Source organism: Lepus europaeus, unplaced genomic scaffold, assembly GCF_033115175.1.
Source record: "Lepus europaeus isolate LE1 unplaced genomic scaffold, mLepTim1.pri SCAFFOLD_35, whole genome shotgun sequence".
Lineage (NCBI taxonomy): Eukaryota > Metazoa > Chordata > Mammalia > Lagomorpha > Leporidae > Lepus > Lepus europaeus.
The window spans coordinates 2,018,818-2,039,822 of record NW_026909223.1 but is presented as its reverse complement, the minus strand read 5'-3'; the positions used below and the strand labels follow the sequence as shown (position 1 = coordinate 2,039,822).

The 21,005-nt window shown below is 39.9% G+C and overlaps 1 protein-coding gene across 1 annotated transcript; it reads right to left on the bottom strand.

Moving 5' to 3' along the window:
- Nucleotides 1-1,532: 1,532 nt before the first annotated feature.
- Nucleotides 1,533-2,117, bottom strand: LOC133754964 (CCAAT/enhancer-binding protein epsilon-like). The gene has a single exon (XM_062185290.1). It carries the CDS (start codon nt 2,115-2,117, stop codon nt 1,533-1,535), a length of 585 nt encoding a protein of 194 aa, XP_062041274.1.
- Nucleotides 2,118-21,005: the final 18,888 nt, after the last annotated feature.

Below are 21,005 nucleotides of genomic sequence, written 5' to 3'. Positions count from 1 at the left end.
ACTTTAAGACTGCTGGGCCGAACCAAGGCATGAAAGTCCAGGAGGGCCTGGTTTAAGTTCTCTTCCAGGGCCAAGGCGGCTTTTATGGCGTTGAGGGTCTTGCTCCACTCATCCTTCCGCACCAAGACATTGGGGCTGCTCAGGCCTCGCTTTTTACACTCATAGGGGTACAGGTACGTTAGGTAATGGGTCCGCAGGCGGACGGCGGTGCTGGTGTAGGACGTGGGCAGGTTTAGGCCTTTGGCGATCTCCCGCCACAGCCTCCAGTTGATGACCTCCATCAGGCCGCCCTTGTCCGTCACCAGCATGTACAGCGTAAACAGGTCCAGCACCTGCTTGGCCATGATGGGGATCCGGTGCACAGGTGTTCCTCGCTTCTGCATGAAGCTGAACAGTTCGTCCAGGAACTCCTTCCGCTTGGGGTCTCCATCCAGCTCGTACAGCTGCCTGAACTGCTCCTTGTACGTCCAGTTCCCGTGGTCTGGCGGCTGCAGCGGCGGCGCCGAGTGGGCGGCGCCTACAGGGCGCGCCGAGCCGGACCCCGGCCACTCCTGCCCATTCAGCTCCCCGTGGAGGCCGTCGCCGCGCAGGGCCGGGGCCACCGGGGCCCTGCGGGGAGGATTCCTCCTCTCTCGGAGCATCCCCAGGAGCTGCTCGGCGGTCTTACGTTTCTCCGTCGCCATTTTGCGGAAGAAGAGGCCCATGCCCCCCCGAGCCGCATCGCCGCGGTCGAAACAGAAGCCCAGAGATTGATAGGCGTTTGAGGCCCACAGGTACCGATTGACCAGGTGGTTGACGGCAACCTCCACCTCGGGGGAGCAGTTCTGACAGATCTGGGAGGCCATGGGTGATGACCACAGAACCGCGATGGGCTGGTCCCAGAAGCAGGAGATGGCTAAGAGGTGGTTCCGGAGCTTCTGACTGGAGATGCGGTCGGAAGGCGGTCGAAGCCTGTGAGAGAATCCCTGGACCTAGAACGAGTGTGGGAGCACAAAACCCCTGTCTGTTATTGTTCTGAAAAAGAAGGGGAGCAGGGTGTCTCTCTTTAGGCCTGTTACACACCCATAAGCTCATGACTGACTTCCTGCCTAATATTTTCCCTCAAGAGGAATACCCAAAATTTTGGGATTATGGATGGACTTCCGTCTTCTGTAACTTCTTCAAGCTGACATGTGGGCGTCGAGGGAGATTTGGGTATTTTCTCTTGCTATCTGTACAGCTCGGTCCGGGGGGGAGCCCGCTCAGGTCATCCAATGGGATGGGCCGGGAGACGAAATGAACAAGGCATTAAAGACGCACAGTCCAAAGAGAAGCAGCAAGATTACAGAAGTTAATTACAAATTTATATAACTCTTTGTAACTTCCACACACCCTCTTCGACTTACTTTATACATTCTACCATTTTCTTTTCAGACTAGAGTACACTAGCCATCCGGATAAAGTTATTTCCACAAACCATGTCCTTTCCTTATATAAAAAGCTCTCCTTTCCTCAGCCCTTCTTACCAACAATACTCTCTCTCTTTTATGTCCCTAATGTTTAGTAACCAATGACATTAAATTTATAACAGCTTTTAAAAACCTGTGCAGGATATTTAGCTCCTGCGTAAGCTGCTCCACACGCTTGCGCAGCTGCTCATTCTCAGCCATGTACTGCTGTATTTCCAGGATGCGTCGCTTGGTCTTGCGCACGGCGATATTGTTGCGCTCCCGCTGCAGCCGATACTCCAGGCTGTCGTTCACTGCCGTCTTGCCCTCCTGCGAGGGGTCAGCCGAGGAGGGCGCCTCAAGGGGGCTGCTGGGGGGCACGGTGGTGGTCAAGGGGGCCTCGGGGACACACAGGGGCTGGCCTGGTGCCGTCAAGGTCGGAGGCAGGTGCACAGCCGTCTGCCCGCAGTGTGCCACCTGGTACTGCAGGGGATTGTAGCTGCCCCGGCTGCCACCTCGGCTGCCCTCTGGCCCCCGGAGCTTCTCCCGGAGCTTCTCCTTCACAGCCACAGTCCCAGGGTCATAGCTTCCTGGGCTGCTGTCAGGTGCCGACTCCATGGCAGAGAGGTCAGAGAGCAAAGCCGGGGACTGCTCCTCTTGGAAGCCTTCGAAGCCCCGGGAGGCGAACATTTAAGCAAAGCCTGGCGGGGTAGGGGAGTTACAAAAGAATTACTACTTGGCCCCAATCGATCTACCGCGAGTGTGGGTTTCCATACGCAGTTTATATACAGAAGCTTGAACGCAGCGCAAGCCAGCACTGCCCAGTTCGTTATAGTGCTGTGCCTGTCGCTGCATCCACGCCTCCGCATCCAGCCCAGACCAGATCAATTGGGAAAACAAATATAGTCTAATCCCCAAATAAAAGCCATCGGCGACATCTCGACCCAGTCCCCAGTGCCAGTTCTCCGTTATTTACTTGGTTAAAGCCTCCCCTAGCTAAACAAAGTTTTCTTTAGCTAAACTCCCTGCACCCTGGCCACCTCTGGCTAGCCCTATAAACACAATGTAACTTTTTATCTTTAACACCTGTGCCACCTTCTGACTTACCCTGGAGACGAAAGCCGGCCCGGTGTCTGACCCAGTACCTTTGGTAGTCCAAATCAGGGAAACATTGGCGCAATTTTTCTTCTTGGTCGATATGTCCATTTTGAGTTCCCCGTGGGTGGTGGCGAGAGCGTACCTGCTGTTTTTGTGCATTTTCACCCGCTCCTTTTTCTTAGCTGCACAGAGTGCATGGTCCATAGTGATCAGCTCTGCCTGCCGAGCAGAGTCCTCGGGGGGTTAAAGGTGGAAACCCAGACCACTGACCTCGTTCGGCCGCCTCCCACTGTTATCTCCGTTGAACTCCGGACACTAGGGGGATATCGCGTGGGCCCATCCCAGACACCGCAGGGGGTGATGGAGCATTATCCACAGGTACCTGGGCAGAGCCCGCATCCCCAACATTATCCCCAACCATGTCGGACCACACGTGTCCCAACGAGGGAGGGGCCGAGGGGCCGCTGTCGCCCAGTCTCACCACTCCGCTGCTGTCGTCCTCTCTTGTCGTCTTGCAGGGGCCGTTTCGGCGTTGTTAGTCGGATCTTCCCGTTGTTAGCCGGACCTTAGGCAGACTTGTCCTTTTGGGCACTTCTCTGTGCTTTTATCAGTCTCCGGGTTCCCTGTCTTATTCTGATTTTCCCTTACTTTTGCTTTCTTTTAACTGTGGTGGCCAGGATCCTAGTTAGTTCCTTTTTCTTAGCCCATCTTAAACTTCCTCTTTTTTTTTTTAACTAAATAACTTTAACCCCTTCAGCTAAACTCCTCAGGAGAGTCTGGCAGTAGAGACTGAGTCTCCTACAGAGTTCCATTTAAGTGTAGCAAAATTAATGTTAGTAAAACAGGCCCTGCAAGTCCTGTCAGGGCTTGCCTCCCCAGTTATATGGAGGAGGAGGACGGCCAGTTAGAACGGGCCGGGGGTCCTCCCTCCTCTGCTTCATCCTCCTCTGTTTTATCGGATTTTTTTTCTTTTTCCATTTTTCTTCTGGTTTTCAAAAAGGGCACCAAAACAGTACCATTTCAATAAACAGACATGTTAAGGCGCACACAGTCCAATTAACAAATGAGCTAACATTTTGCATTAACCATTTAATTATTACATTTTTGTAGGTTTGTACAATCTTAACTATTTGTTTCCCTTTTGGCTAGACCTCCCGTTTGATCCACATTTGAACTAGCAATACATTTGAACTAGCAACGCCTGGTTGTTTAGCGTTAGCTGGACGGAGACTTTATCGGTCCCTCTTTAAAGGATCTGGCTTCTGAGCCAGATACTGGAGCAGCTAGAAAGAAACATGTTTATAGCTGAAGTTTAGCATCATTTTACATCTTGGCACCACTTTTAATTTAAACAGCCGATTGGTTATTATCTCTGCAAGATGAGAGATCTCTTTTTGACATCTCCAGGGGCCCTCTGGGGGTGTCAAGAGTTCGGATAATTTAGAACTTAGATTTTTAGAAAGTCTGTTAAAGGTGCCAAGAGAACTTAGAGTATCTGGTCAAGATAGAATTTCTTAACATCCTGAAATGATAGCCATTTATTAGTTAGGGTGATTTTTACACTTTTAAACCAGATTTGATCATAATACTTAACAATGCTTTTTATTAATTTGAACTTAACAGAAACAGTAGAGTGCACAATAGATCACTTTGATAAAACATGAATTTTATATCTGTTGTTGAATAAACCAGAAATAAAAACCTTAAACATAAGGGTTTACATAATTTAGAACTACTTAACAGAGTCAAAAGAGCTTATAGGACCTAACTCTAGAAATGGCAAAGTAACTGATTCAGCAGACACTGTTAAAATAGACATTACAATTTTTGCAAAAACAGATTTTAAAACTTAGACCATTTTTAGGTATTTTGTTGTATCAGAAGATCAGACTTTAACTTTAGGTCAATGTAATTTTGGCATTAGCACTTAACTTAAAGAAAGCTCTGTAAACAATTTTAAAGTTGTAAACCTTTTAAAACTTTTTATGACTTGCTCACATTTTCTGAAACTTTATACCTGTAGTTACTTTTACATAGTCTTGAATTGTTATGTATAGACAATCTATAAAAATACATGTTAACAAACTTAAACAGTCTCTCTTATCGAATTTAAGATATGAAAAGTACAATACATTTTTTTTACATTTTGCTTAGCATTGATGCCTAGATGGCTTAAGACACTGAGTTCTGAATTAAAAGTCAAAATTACATTTCCATGCTTTTAAGTAACATAAGAATAACTCCTCCTGGACAGCAAACATGGACATAACCTTGAAAAGATCTTCATCGTCAAGAGAAACATGTCTAAAGCATTTTAATATATTTTACTTTAACAAATTTTAGAGTCTCATCCTTTGAGAGTTCCAGGGATCCGACTGGAAGCCCAAAGTTGGAAGACTCAGTTTAGAATTTAAGCTGTCAGAGTCAAGCGATTTGGCCAACAATTAGTACACTTCTGATCAGTTGGGTAATCACTCAACACTAAAAACAGATAAACAACATAAACAACTTCGTGTTGCAGTTTTCCCAATTAAGACTCAAAAAGTAAGACTCAAAGGTGTAGTTAATTCCTGTCCCATATTGAAGGGGAAAGGCAAATCAGGAGAGTATATTAGAACACAGAAACAATCACAAAATTCACAAATGACAAGACTCACAAAGACACTGCGCGCAAAACCAAGAACCGAAACCACAACTTCCGACGGGAGTGGCTACTGCCACCAGCCCTTCTCCCGGGGAAGAAGACCGAGACAAAACTGAAACCAAAACTTCCGACGGGAGTGGCTGCTGCCACCAGCCCTCTTCTCCCGGGGAAGAAAACCTTTTACCAGGTGGGAGAGCGGCCTAGCCAGCCTCCCCCAAAACACCACCACTGGGGCGTCCCCCAGGGCCCGAGCCAGGGGTCGCGGACACGTCTGTCCTTTCCTACTACTGGCTCAACTCTTTCGGTGCCTAGCGCCCGGACGCCTAGCGCCCGTACAACATAAACCTCCGGTACGTCAAGCGCTCCGGGAAAAAATAAAAAAAATCAACAGAACACACAAAAACACTTAAAACAGCAAAAACTTACCTCCGATTGGAAAATGGAGCGTGGGTCTGGGGTCTCGAATCCCGGACGAGCCCCCAAGAATGTAAGACCCCCGAAAGGTATCTCACACTTCTACCGACCCCAGAAACATGAATTCCAGTCCAATCGCTGCAAGTGCATGAGGAAGTTTATTACATCTGCGCAGATGGGCTCTCTCAAAGCACAACAACACCCTCTAGTGCCGTGTGAGAAGAGAGGCCCCGATCATCAACCGAACAGAGTATTTAAGGCTTAAAACCACAACATTAGCATATCTCCATAGCATTACAGAAAGTCACAAGATAAACCGCAGCATGACAAATTATCACAAGGTAAAAGGGTTTTTCCAGGGTGAGGGGACAAAATCCTTGAGCAAGCACAAACACGGGGTCATCATGACATAGGTTGGGTACATTTCCAATCAACTTCTGTTTTTGTGGTTTTTAAAACTTAAAACAATTATCACATGCCACAAGTTCAGCTAAAGTTCAATTATCTCATAACAGCATTTTACAAGACAAAGCATTTTGCACAAAAGCAAAACAGTATGCAGTTAGCTCTAGCAACTCCATTTTAAACCTGCCTAATATCTTTTATTCCCCTAATGCTTTCATTCTTTTATTCCCCTAATGCTTTCAATAGAAACACTGGTTGTTTCCACATGGAGACACCAGCTCTGAAATTCGTATTTTCTAGGGAGAAACTAGAGGAACTGTTGTAAACAAACATGATATTTCTGTTTGAATAGATGACATTTTATACACTTGCCTAACGAAAAGACTTTGCTTTTCTCCAAAACCATTTGTACTGTGATTTTCTCGGTCCCTTGTATACGAATTCCACCCCACTTTGTATGGCTCTGCCTGGATGAAACCAGAATGATCCGGTTGTGTTTTGGCTAACTCAATCCCAGATATTGCTACAGGCTCTGTGATAATGTTTTCTGGATATTATCGAAAGGCTTTATTGTTTTGAATGTTTTTTATCAGGGAACATTTAATTTTGTGCTGGAAAACAGTAGTTGACTCCACATGGAGACACCAACTCTACACATTCGTATTTTCTAGGGAGAAATCTGCAGGAACTGTGGCAAACTAACATGATATTTCTGTTTCTATAGATGACATTTTATACACTTGCCTAACGAAAAGACTTTGCTTTTCTCCAAAACGATTTTTACCTTGATTTTCTCGGTCCATTGCATAGGAATTCTACACCACATTGTCCGCATATGACTGGATGAAACCAGAAATATCCGGTTGTGTTTTGGCTAACTCAATCCGAAATATTGTGAAAGCCTCTGTGTTTGTGTTTTCCGGATATTATCAATGGACTTTACTGTTTTGAGTGTTTTCATCAGGGAACATTTAATTTTGTGTTGGGAAACACTAATTGGTTCCACATGGAGAAACCAGCTCTGCAATTCGTATTTTCTAGGGAGAAAGCTAGAGGAACTGCGGCAAACAAACATGATATTTCTGTTTGAAAAGATGATATTTTATACACTTGCCTAATGAAAAGATTTGCTTTTCTCCAAAACCATTTTTACTATTATTTACTCGATCCATTGCATATGAATTCCACACCAATATGACAATATCAAAAAACACAAAGTAGAGCCTGTAGCAAGACCTGGGATTGAGTTAGCCATAACACAAGAGGATATTTCTGGTTTCATCCCGGCATATCCGGACAAAGTGCTGTGGAACTGGTATGCAATGGATTCAGAAAATCACCCTCAAACTGGTTTTGGAGAATAGCAAAGTAATTTCTTAGGCAAGTGCATCAAATATTATCTACACCAACACAAATACCAGGTTTCTTTGCAGCAATTGCTGTAGTTTTCTGCCTAGACAGCACGAATGTGTTGAGTTTGTGTCTCCATGTGGAACTAATTCGTGTTTCCCAGCACGAAAGAAAATATTCCCTGCTTAAATTCATTCAAAACCATAAAGTCAATTGATAATATCAAAAAAAGCAAAGCAGAGCCTGTAGCAAGATCTGGGATTCAGTTAGCCATAACACAAGAGGATATTTCCGGTTTCATCCCGGCATATCCGGGCAAAGTGCTGTCGAACTGGTATGCAATGGACTCAGATAATCACAGTCAAACTAGTTTTAGAGAATAGCAAAATATTTTCTTAGGCAAGTGCATAAAATGTCATCTACACCAACACAAAAATCATGTTTGTTTTCAGCAATTGCTGTAGTTTTCTGCCTAGACAGCACGAATGTGTTGAGTTTGTGTCTCCATGTGGAACTAATTATTGTTTCCCAGCACCAAAGTAAATATTCCCTGCTTAAATTCATTCAAAACCATAAAGTACATTGATCATATCAAAAAACACAAAGCAGAGCCTGTAGCAAGATCTGGGATGGAGTTAGCTATAACACTAGAGGATATCTCTGGTTTCGTCCAGTGATATCCGGACAAAGTGTTGTGGAACTAATATGCAATGGGCTCAAAAAAACACACTGAAACTGGTTTTGGAAAAAAGCAAACTAATTTTCTTGGTAAAGTGGAAAAAATGTCATGTTTACAAATATAATTCTCATGTTTGTTTGCAATGATTGCTCAAGCTTTCTGCGTAGAAAACACGAATGTGAACACATTTGGTCTGCATATGGAAGCACTTAGCATTTCCAGCACAAAACAAAATTTCCTCTACTGAAATTCATTCTCAAATGTAAAGTCCATTGATAATATCCAGAAAACACAAACACAGAGGTTGTAGCAAGATCTGGGATTGAGTTAGCCATAACACAAGAGGATATTTCTGGATTTATCCAGTCATATCTGCACAAAGTGCATGTGGAACTGGTATGCAATGGACTCAGATAATCAGAGTCAAACTAGTTTTGGAAAATAGCAAAATGTTAAACCAGAAATATCCTCTTGTGTTATGGCTAACTCAATCCCAGATCTTGCTACAACCTCTGTGTTTGTGTTTTCTGGATATTATCAATGGACTTTACATTTGAGAATGAATTTCAGTAGAGGAAATTTTGTTTTGTCCTGGAAAAGCTAAGTGCTTCCATATGTAGGCCAAACATCTTCACATGCCTATTTTCTACGCAGAAAGCTAGATGAATCGTTGCAAACAAACAGGATATTTATATTTGGAAACATAACTTTTTATCCACTTTGCCACGAAAAAGAGTTTGCTTTTCTCCTAAATAAGTATGAGGGTGATTTTCTGAGTCCATTGCATACCAGTTCCACAACAGGTTGAACGGAAATGACTGGATGAAACTACAAATATTCTCTGTGTTATGGATAACTCAATCCTAGATCTTGCTACAGGCTCTGTTTTGTGTTTTTTGATATTATGAAAGGACTTTATGGTTTTGAATGAATTTAAGCAGGGAATATTTTCTTCGGTGCTGCCAATATTTTCTTCAGTGATTTTCTGAGTCCATTGGATACCAGTTCCACAACCTTTTTCTGGATATGCCTGGATGAAACCAGAAATATCCTCTTGTGTTATGGGTAACTCAATCCCAGATCTTGCTACACCCTCTGTGTTTGTGTTTTCTGGATACTATCAATGGACTTTACGTTTTAGAATGAATTTCAGTAGAGGAAATTTTCTTTTGAGCTGGAAATTCTTAGTGCTTCCATATGCAGGCCAAACATGTTCACATTCGTGATTTCTGCGCAGAAAACTGTAGCAATCGTTGCAAACAAACAGGATATTTATATTCGTAAACATGACTTTTTAGGCACTTGGCCAAGAAAAAGAGTTTGCTTTTCTCCACAACCAGTTTGAGGGTGATTTTCTGAGTCCATTGCCTACCAGTTCCACAACAGGTTGAACGGAAATGACTGGATGAAACAACAAATATCCTTGTGTTATGGCTAACTCAATCCTAGATTTTGCTACAGTCTCTACTTTGTGTTTTTTGATATTATGAAAGGACTTTATGGTTTTGAATGAATTTAAGCAGGGAATATTTTCTTTGCTTCTGGGAAGCACTAATTAGTTCCACATGGAGACACAAACTCAACACATTCGTGCTGTCTAGGCAGAAAACTACAGCAATTGCTGCAAACAAACATGATATTTGTGTTGGTGTAGATAATATTTGATGCACTTGCCTAAGAAATTACTTTGCTATTCTCCAAAACCAGTTAGAGGGTGATTTTCTGAATCCATTGCATACCAGTTCCTAAGCACTTTGTCCGGATATCACTGGATGAAACCAGAAATCTCCTCTTGTGTATGTCAAACTCAATCCCAGATCTTTCTAGAGGCTCTGCTTTTTGTTTTTTGATATTATCAATGGACTTTATGGTTTTGAATGAATTTAAGCAGGGAATATTTACTTTGGTGCTGGGAAACACTAATTAGTACCACATGGAGACACAAACTCAACACATTCGTGCTGTCTAGGCAGAAAACTACAGCAATTGCAGCAAACAAACATGATATTTGTGTTTCTGTAGATGACATTTTATGCACTTGCCTAAGAAATTACTTTGCTATTCTCCACAACCATTATGAGGGTGATTTTCTGAATCCATTGCATACCAGTTCCACAGCACTTTCTCCGGATATGCCTGGATGAAACCAGAAATATCCTCTTGTGTTATGGCCAGCTCAATCCCAGGTCTTGCTACAGGCTCTGCTTTGTGTTTTTTGATATTGTCAATGGACTTTACTGTTTTGAATGAATTTCAGTAGAGGAAATTTTGTTTTCTGCTGGAAATGCTAAGTGCTTCCATATGCAGACCAACTGTGTTCACATTTGTGTTTTCTACGCAGAAAGCTTGAGCAATCTTTGCAAACAAAAATGAGAATTATATTTTTAAACATGACATTTTTTCCACTTTACCAAGAAAATGAGTTTGCTTTTCTCCAAAACTAGTTTCAGTGTTTTTTTTTTTTGAGCCCATTGCATATTAGTTCCACAACACTTTGTCCGGATATCACTGGACGAAACCAGAGATATCCTCTAGTGTTATAGCTAACTCCATCCCAGATCTTGCTACAGGCTCTGCTTTGTGTTTTTTGATATTATCAATGGACTTTATGGTTTTGAATGAATTTAAGCAGGGAATATTTTCTTTGGTGCTGGGAAACACTAATTAGTTCCACATGGAGACACAAACTCAACACATTCGTGCTGTCTAGGCAGAATACTACAGCAATTACTGCAAACAAACATGATATTTGTGTTTGTGTAGATGACATTTTATGCACTTGCCTAAGAAAATACTTTGCTATTCTCCAAAACCAGTTTGACTGTGATTATCTGAGTCCATTGCATACCAGTTCCACAGCACTTTGTCCGGATATGCCAGCATGAAACCAAAAATATCCTCTTGTGTTATGGCTAACTCAATCCCAGATCTTTCTAAAGGCTCTGCTTTGTGTTCATTGATATTATCAATGGACTGTATGGTTTTGAATGAATTTAAGCAGGGAATATTTTCTTTGATGCTTGGAAACTCTAATTAATTCCACATGGAGACACAAACTCAACACATTTGTGCTGTCTAGGCAGAATACTACAGCAATTGCTGCAAACAAACATGATATTTGTGTTGGTGTAGATGACTTTTTATGCACTTGCCTAAGAAAGTACTTTGCTATTCTCCAAAACCAGTTTGACTGTGATAATCTTAGTCTTTGCATACCAGTTCCACAACACTTTGTCAGGGTATGACTGGATGAAACCAGAAATATCCTCTTCTGTTATGGCTAACTCAATCCCAGATCTTGTTACAACCTGTGTGTTTGTGTTTTCTGGATATTATCAATGGACTTTACGTTTTAGAATGAATTTCAGTAGAAGAAATTTTGTTTTGTGCTGGAAATGCTAAGTGCTTCCCTATGCAGGCCAAACGTGTTCACATTCGTGTTTTCTACGCAGGAAGCTAGATCTATCATTGCAAACAAAAGGATATTTATATTCATAAACATGATTTTTAGGCACTTGGCCAAGAAAGAGAGTTTGCTTTTCTCCAATATAGTTTGAGGGTAATTTTCTCAGTCCATTGCCTACCAGTTCCACAACAGGTTGAACGGAAATGACTGGATGAAACCACAAATATCCTCTGTGTTATGGGTAACTCAATCCCAGATCTCGCTACAGGCTCTGCTTTGTGTTTTTTGATATTATCAATGGACTTTACGGTTTTGAATGAATTTAAGCAGCGAATATTTTCTTTGGTGCTGGGAAACACTAATTAGTTCCACATGGAGACACAAAATCAACATATTCGTGCTGTCTTGGCAGAAAACTACAGCAATTGCTGCAAACAAACATGGTATTTGTGTTGGTGTAGATGACATTTTATTCACTTGCCTAACAAAATACTTTAATATTCTCCAAATCCAGTTTGACTGTGATTATCTGAGTCCATTGCATACCAGTTCCACAGCACTTTGTGTAGATATGACTGGATGATACCAGAAATCTCCTCTTGTTTTATGGCTAACTCAATCCCAGATCTTGCTACAACCTCTGTGTTTGTGTTTTCTGGATATTATCAATGGACTTTACGTTTTAGAATGAATTTCAGTAGAGGAAATTTTGTTTTGTGCTCTAAATGCTAATTGGTTCCATATGGAGGCCAAACGTCTTCGCATTCTTGTTTTCTATGCAGAAAGCTAGAGCAATCATTGCAAATAAGCATGGTATTTATATTTCCAAGCATGAATTTTATCCACTTGGCCAAGAAAAAGAGTTTGCTTTTCTCCAAAACGAGTTTCAGGGTGATTATCTGAGTGCATTGCATTCCAGTTCCACACACATTGTGTAGATATGACTGGGTGAAACCAGAAATATATCCTCTTTTGTTATGGCTAACTCAATCCCAGATATTGCTATAGCTTATGTGTTTGCGTTTTCTGGATATTATCAATGGACTTTACGTTTTAGAATGAATTTAAGTAGAGCAAAATTTTCTTTTGTGCTGGAAATGCTAAGTGCTTCCAATTGCAGGCCAACGTGTTCACATTCGTGTTTTCTATGCAGAAACCTATAGCAATCGTTGCAAACAACCAGGTTATTTATATTTGCAAACATGACTTTTTATCCACTTGTCCAAGAAAGAGTTTGGTTTTCTCCAAAACCAGTTTGAGGGTGATTTTCTGAGTCCATTGGATACCAGTTCCACAACACTTTGTCTGGATATGACTGGATTAGACCAGAAATATCCTCTTGTGTTATGGCTAACTCAATCGAAGATCATGTTACAGGCTCTGTTTTGTGTTTTCTGGATATTATCAATGGACTTTACATTTTAGAATGAATTTCAGTAGAGGAAATTTTGTTTTGTGCTGGAAATGCTAAGTGCTTCCATATGCAGGCCCAACGTGTTCACATTTGTGTTTTCTATGCAGAAAGCTAGATGAATCGTTGCAAACAAACAGGATATTGATATTTGCAAACATGACTTTTTATACACTTGGCCAAGAAAAAGAGTTTGCTTTTCTGCAAAACCAGTTTGAGGGTGGTTTTCTGAGTCCATTGCATACCAGTTCCACAGCACTTTGTCCGGATATGACTGGATGAAACCAGAAATATCCTCTTTTGTTATGTCTCACTCAATCCCAGATCTTGCTACCACCTCTGTGTTTGTGTTTTCTGTATATTATCGATGCACTTTATTGTTTTGAATGTTTTTTATCAGGGAATATTTTATTTTGTACTGGGAAACTCTAATTGGTTCCACATGGAGACACCAGCTCTACACATTCGTATTTTCTAGGAGAATGCTAGATGAACTGTAGGAAACAAACATGATAATTGTGATTGTATACATGACATTTTATGCACTTGCCTAACAAAAAGACTTTGCTTTTTTCTAAAACCTTTTTCACTGTGATTTTCTTGGCCCATTGCATACGAATTCCACACAACTTTCTCCGGATATGACTGGATGAAACCGTAAATATCCGGTTTTGCTCTGGCTAACCCAATCCCAGATATTGGGACAGCCTCTCTGTTTGTGTTTTCTAGTTACTATCGATCAACTTTATTGTTTTCAAAGTTTTTTTTTAATCAGGGAACATTTAATTGTGTGCTATGAAACTCTAACTGGTTCTACATGGGGACACCAGCTCTACACATTCGTATTTTCTAGGGAAAAAGCAAGAGGAACTTTGGCAAACAAACATGATATTTCTGATTGAATACATGACATTTTATGCACTGGCCTAACGAAGAGACTTTGCTATTCTCCAAAACCATTTTTACTGTGATTTTGAATGTTTTTATCAGGGAACATTAAAGTTTGTACTGGGAAACTCTAATTGGTTCCACATGGAGACACCAGCTCTACACATTCGTATTTTCTAGGAGAAAGCTAGAGGAACTGTGGCAAACAAACATGATATTTCTGTTTGTTTACATGATATTTCATTGACTTGCCTAATGTAAAAACTGTACTTTTCTCCAAAACCATTTTCACTGTGATTTTCTCAGTCCATTGCATATGAATTCCACACCACTATGTCCGGATATGACTGGATGCAACCAGAAATATCCGGTTGTGTTTTGGGTAACTCAATTCCAGATATTGCTACAGCCCCTGTGTTTGTGTTTTCTGGATATTATCGATGGACTTTAATGTTTGAATTTTTTTTTTATCAGGGAACATTTAATTTTGTGCTATGAAACACTAACTGGTTCTACATGGAGAAACCAGCTCTACACATTCGTATTTTCTAGGAGAAAGCTAGAAGAACTGTGGCAAACAAACATGATATTTCTGTTTGTTTACATGACATTTTATGCACTTGCCTAACGTAAAAACTTTGCTTTTCTCCATAGGCATTTTTACTGTGATTTTGTCGGACCATTGCATACGAATTCCACACCACTTTCTCCGGATATGCCTGGATGTCACCAGAAATAACCGGTTGTGTTTTGTCTAACTTAATCCCAGATATTGCGAAAGTCTCTGTGTTTGTGTTTTCTGGATATTATCGATACACTTTATTGTTTTGAATGTTTTTTATCAGGGAATATTTTATTTTGTACTGGGAAACTCTAATTGGTTCCACATGGAGACACCAGCTCTACACATTCATATTTTCTAGGAGAATGCTAGAGGAACTGTTGCAAACAAACATGATATTTCTGATTGTATACATGACATTTTATGCACTTGCCTAACGAAAAGACTTTGCTTTTTTCCAAAACCTTTTTCACTGTGATTTTCTCGGCCCATTGCATATGGATTCCACAGCACTTTGTATGGTTATGACTGGATGAAACCGGAAATATCCGGTTTTGCTTTGGCTAATCCAATCCCAGATATTGCGACAGCTCCTGTGTTTGTGTTTTCTGGATATTATCAATGGACTTTATGGTTTTGAATGTTTTTATCAGGGAACATTTAATTTTGTACTTGGAAACACTAATTGGTTCCACATGGAGACCCCAGCTCTACACATTCATATTTTCTAAGGAGAAAGATAGAGGAACTGTGGGAAACAAACATGATATTTTGGTTTGTGTTGGTGACATTTTTTGCACTTGCCTAATGAAAAGACTCGCTTTTCTCCAAACCATTTTTATTGTGATGTTCCCGGTCTGTTGCATATGAATTCCACACCACTTTGTCTGCATATTACTGGATGAAACTAGAAATATCAGGTTGTGTTTTGGCTAACTCAATCCCACATATTGCGACAGGCTATGTGTTTGTGTTTTCTGGATATTATCGATGGTCTTTATCATTTTGAATGTTTTTTATCAGGGAACATTTAATTTTGTGCTGGGAAACACTAGTTGATTCCACATGGGGACACCAGCTCTACACTTTCGTATTTTCTAGGGAGAAAGCTAGAGGTACTGCGGCAAACAAACATGACATTTCTGTTTGTATACATGACATTTTATGCGCTGCCCGAAGGAAAAGACTTTGCTTTTCTCCAAAACAATTTTTACTGTGATTTTCTCGGTCCATTGCACACGAATTCCACACCAATTTGTCCGGATATGACTGGATGAAACCAGAAATATCCGGTTGTGTTTTGGCTAAATCAATCCAAAATATTGTGAAAACTTCTGTATTTTTTTTCTGGATATTATCGATGGATTTTATTGTTTTGAATGTTTTCATCAGGGAACATTAAATTTGTACCGTTGAAACTCTAATTCGTTCAATATGGAGAGACCAGCTCTACACATTCATTTTTTTTTAGGGAGAAAGCTAAGGATCTGCGTCAAATAAACATGACATTTCTGTTTCTATAGATGACATTTTATGCACTTGCCTAACGAAAAGACTTTGCTTTTCTCCAAAACCATTTTACTGTGATTTTCTCTGTCCATTGCATACGAATTGCACAACACTTTGTCCGTATATGACTGGATGAAACCAGAAATATCCGGTTTTATTTTCGCTAACTGAATCCCAGATATTGCTACAGCCTCTGTGTTTGTGTTTTCTGGATATTATCAACGGACTTTTGCTTTGAATGTTTTTATCAGGGAACATTTAATTTTGTAACATAGAATCACTAACTGGTTCAAAATGTAGATACCAGCTCTACACATTCCTATATTCTAGGAAGAAAGCTAGAAAAACTCGGTAAAGAAACATGATATTTCTGTTTGTATAGATTACATTTCATGCACTTGCCTAATGAAAAGACTTTGCATTTCTCCACAACAATTTTACTGTGATTTTCTAGGTCCATTGCATACGAATTCCACACCACTTTGTCAGGATATGACTGGATGAAACCAGAAATATCCGGTTATGTTTTGGCTAACTCAATCCCAGATATTGCTACTCTCTCTGTGTTTGTGTTTTCTGGATATTATCAATGGACTTTATTGTTTTGAATGTTTTTATCAGGGAACACTTAATTTTGTACCGTAGAAACACTAATTGGTTCCACATTGAGACACCAGCTCTACACTTCATATTTTCTAGGGAGAAAGCTAGAGGAACTGCGGCAAACAAACATGATATTTCTGTTTGTATAGATGACATTTTATGTACTTGCCTAAAGAGAAGACTTTGCTTTTCTCCAAAACCATTTTTGTGATTTTCTCAGTCGATTGCATATGAATCCCACCCCACTTTGTCCGGATATGACTGGATGAAACCAGAAATATATGGTTGTGTTTTGGCTAACTCAACCTAGATATTGCCACTGACTCTGTGTTTGTGTTTTCCGGATACGGTCAATGGACATTATTGTTTGGAATGTTTTTATCAGGGAACATTTAATTTTGTGCTGGAAACACTAGTTGACTCTACATAGAGACACCAGCTCTACACATTCGTATTTTCTAGGGAGAAATCTCGAGGAACTGTGGAAAACAAACATGATAGTTTTGTTTGTACAGATGACATTTTATGCACTTGCCCAAAGAATTTGCTTTTCTCCAAAACCATTTTTACTGTGATTTTCTCGGTCCATTTCATACGAATTCCACACCACTTTGTCCAGATATGACTGGATGAAACCAGAAATATCCGGTTGTATTTTCGCTAACTCAATCCCATATATTGCTACAGCCTCTGTGTTTGTGTTTTCTGGATATTATCAACGGACTTTTTGCTTTGAATGTTTTTATCAGGGAACATTTAATTTTGTACCATAGAAACACTAACTGGTTCAAAATGTAGATAGCAGCTCTACACATTCCTATATTCTAGGAAGAATGCTAGAAGAACTCGGTAAAGAAACATGATATTTCTGTTTGAATAGATGACATTTTATGCACTTGCCTTCCAAAAAGTCTTTGCTTTTCTCCAAACCCATTTTTACTGTAATTTTATCGGTCCATTGCATACGAATCCCAAACCACTTTGTCCGGAAATGACTTGATGAAACCAGAAATATCCGGTTGTGTTTTGGATAAATCAATCCAAAATATGTGAAAACTTCTGTGTTTGTGTTTTCTGGATATTATCGATGGAATTTATTGTTTGGATTGTTTTTAATCAGGGAACATTTAATTTTGTGCTGGCAAACAATAGTTGGTTCCACATGGAGACACCAGCTCTACACATTCGTATTTTCTAGGGAGAAAGCTAGAGGAAATGCAGAAAACAAACATGATATTTCTGATTGTATAGTTGACATTTTATGCACTTGCCTAAAGAAAAGACTTTGCTTTTCTCCAAAACCATTTGTACTGTGATTTTTTTGGCCCATTGCATACGAATGCCACACCACTTTGCTCGGATATGACTGGATAAAACCAGAAATATCCGGTTGTGTTTTTTGGCTAACTCAATCCCAGATATTTCTACAGCCTCTGTGTTTGTGTTTTCCGGATATTATCAACAGACTTTTTTTTTGAATGCTTTTTATGACGGAACATTTAATTTTGTGCTGGGAAACACAGATTCATTCCACACGGAGACACCAGCTTACATATTCGTATTTCCTAGGGAGGAAGCTAGAGGAACTGCGGCAAACACACATGATATTTCTGTTTGTATAGATGACATTTTATGCACTTGCCTAAAGAAAAGACTTTGCTTTTCACCACAAGCATTTTTACTATGATTTTCTTGGTCCGTGGCATACGAATTCCAATCCACTTTGTCGGATATGCCTGGATGAAACCAGAAATACCCGGTTGTGTTTTGGCTAACTCAATCCCAGATATTGCTACAGCCGCTTTGTTTGTGTTTTCCAGATATTATCGAAGGGCTTTATGGATTTGAATATTTTTTATCAGGGAACATTTAATTCTATCTTTGGAAACACTAATTATTTCCAAAGGAGACAAAAGCTCTATGCATTCGTATTTTCTAGGGAGATATTTAGAGGAACTGCGGCAAACAAACATGATATTTCTGTTTGTATAGATGACATATTATGCACTTGCCGAAGGAAAAGACTTTGCTTTTCTCCAAAACCATATTTACTGTGATTTTCTCGGACCATTGCATACGAATTCCACACAACATGCTCCGGATATGAATGGATAAAACCAGAAATATCCGATTGATTTTGGCTAACTCAATCCGAAATATTGTGAAAGCCTCAGTGTTTGTGTTTTCTGGATATTATCGAGGGACTTTATTGTTTTGAATGTTTTTTACCAGGGAACATATAATTTTCTGCTGGGAAACACTAATTGGTTTCACATGGAGACAGCAGCTCTACATATTCGTATTTTCTATTGAGGAAGCTAATGGAACTGCGGCAAAGAAAAATGATATTTCTGTTTGAATAGATGACATTTTATGCGCTTGCCTAACAAAAAGCCTTTGCTTTTCTCAAAAACCATTTTTACTGTGATTTTCTCGGTCCATTGCATATGAATTCCACACCACTTTGTCCAGAAATGACTGGATGAAACCAGAAATATCCGGTTGATTTTTGGCTAACTCAATCCCAGATATTGCGACAGCCTCTGTGTTTCTGTTTTCTGGATTACCCACGGAATTTTTCTTTTGAATGTTTTTTATCGTGGAACATATAATTTTCTACCGTAGAAACACTAATTGATTCCACATGGAGACACCAGCTCTACACATTCATATTTTCTAGGGAGAAAGCTAGAGGAACTGCGGCAAACAAACATGATATTTCTGTTTGTATAGATGATATTTTATGCACTTGCCATAGGAAAAGACTTTGCTTTTCTCCAAAACAATTTTTACTGTGATTTTCTCAGTCCATTGCATACGAATTCCATACCAGTTTTTCCAGATATGCCTGGATGAAACCAGAAATATCCGGTTGTGTTTTGGCTAACTCAATCCCAGATATTACTACAGCTTCTGTGGTTGTGTTTTCCGCATATTATCAATGGAATTTTTGTTTTGAATGTTTTTTATCATGGAACATTTAATATTATACCATAGAAACACTACTTGACTCCTGGGATCACCAGCTCTACATATTCGTATTTTCTAGGGAGAAAGCTAGATGAACTGCGGCAAACAATAATGATATTTCTGTTTGTATAGATGACATTTTATGCAGTGGCTGAAGGAAAAGACTTTGCTTTTCTCTAAAATCATTTTTACTGTGATTTTCTAGGTCCATTGCATACGAATTCCACACCACTTTGTCCGGAAATGACTTGATGAAACTTGAAATTTCCGGTTGTGTTTTGGCTAACTCAATCCGAAATATTGTGAAAGCCTCTGTGTTTGTGTTTTCTGGATATTATCGATGGACTTTATTGTTTAGAATGCTTTTAGAAACACTAATTGGTTCCACATGGAGACACCACCTCTACACATTCGTATTTTCTAGGGAGAAAACTAGAGTATCTGCGACAAACAAACATGATATTTCTGTTTGTATAGATGACATTTTATGCACTTGCCTAAAGAGAAGACATTGCTTTTCTCCAAAACCATTTTTACTCTGATTTTATCAGTCCATTGCATATGAATTCCACGCCACTTTGTCCGGGTATGACTGAAAGAAACCAGAAATATCCGGTTGTGTTTTGGCTAACTCAATCTGAAATATTGTGAAAGCCTCTGTGTTTTTTTTTTCTGATATTATCGATGGACTTTATTGTTTTGAATGTTTTTTATCAGGGAACATTTAATTTTGTGCTGGGAAACACTAATTGGTTCCACATTGAGACATCAGCTCTACACATTCTTATTTTCTAGGGAGAAAGCTAGAGGAAATGCGGCAAACAAGCATGATATTACTGTTTGTAAGATGACATTTTATGCACTTGCCTAAAGAAAAGAATTTGCTTTTCTCCAAATCCGTTTTTACTATGATTTTTCGGTCCATTGTATACGAATTCCACACCACAATGTCCAGATATGAGTGGATGAATCCAGAAATATCCGGTTGTGTTTTGGCTAACTCAATACGAAATATTATGAAAGCCTCTGTGTTTCAGTTTTCTGGATATTATCGAGGGACTTTATTGTTTTGAATGTTGTTCATCAGGGAACATTTAATTTTGTGCTGGGAAACACTAATTGGTTCCACATGGAGACACCAGCTCTACACATTCATATTTTCTAGGGAGAAAGCTAGAGGAACTGCGGCAAACATGTATGATGTTTCTGTTAGTTTAGATGACATTTTATGCACTTGCCGAAGGAAAAGACTTTTCTTTTCTTGAAAAACATTTTACTGTGATTTTCTCTGTCCATTGCATTCGAATTCCACACCACTTTGTCCGGCTATGACTGGATGAAACCAGAAATATCCGGTTGTGTTTTGGCTAACTCAATCCCAGATATTGCTACAGCCTCTGTGTTTATGTTTTCCGGATATTTCAACGGACTTTTTGTTTTGAATGTTTTTTATCAGGGAACATTTAATTTTGTGCTGGGAAACACTCGGTGACTCCAGATGGAGACACCAGCTCTGCAAATTCGTATTTTCTTGGGAGAAAGCTAGAGGAACTGCGGCAAACAAACATGATATTTCTGTTTGTATAGATGACGTTTTATGCACTTGCCAAACGAATAGACTTTGCTTTTCTCCAAAACC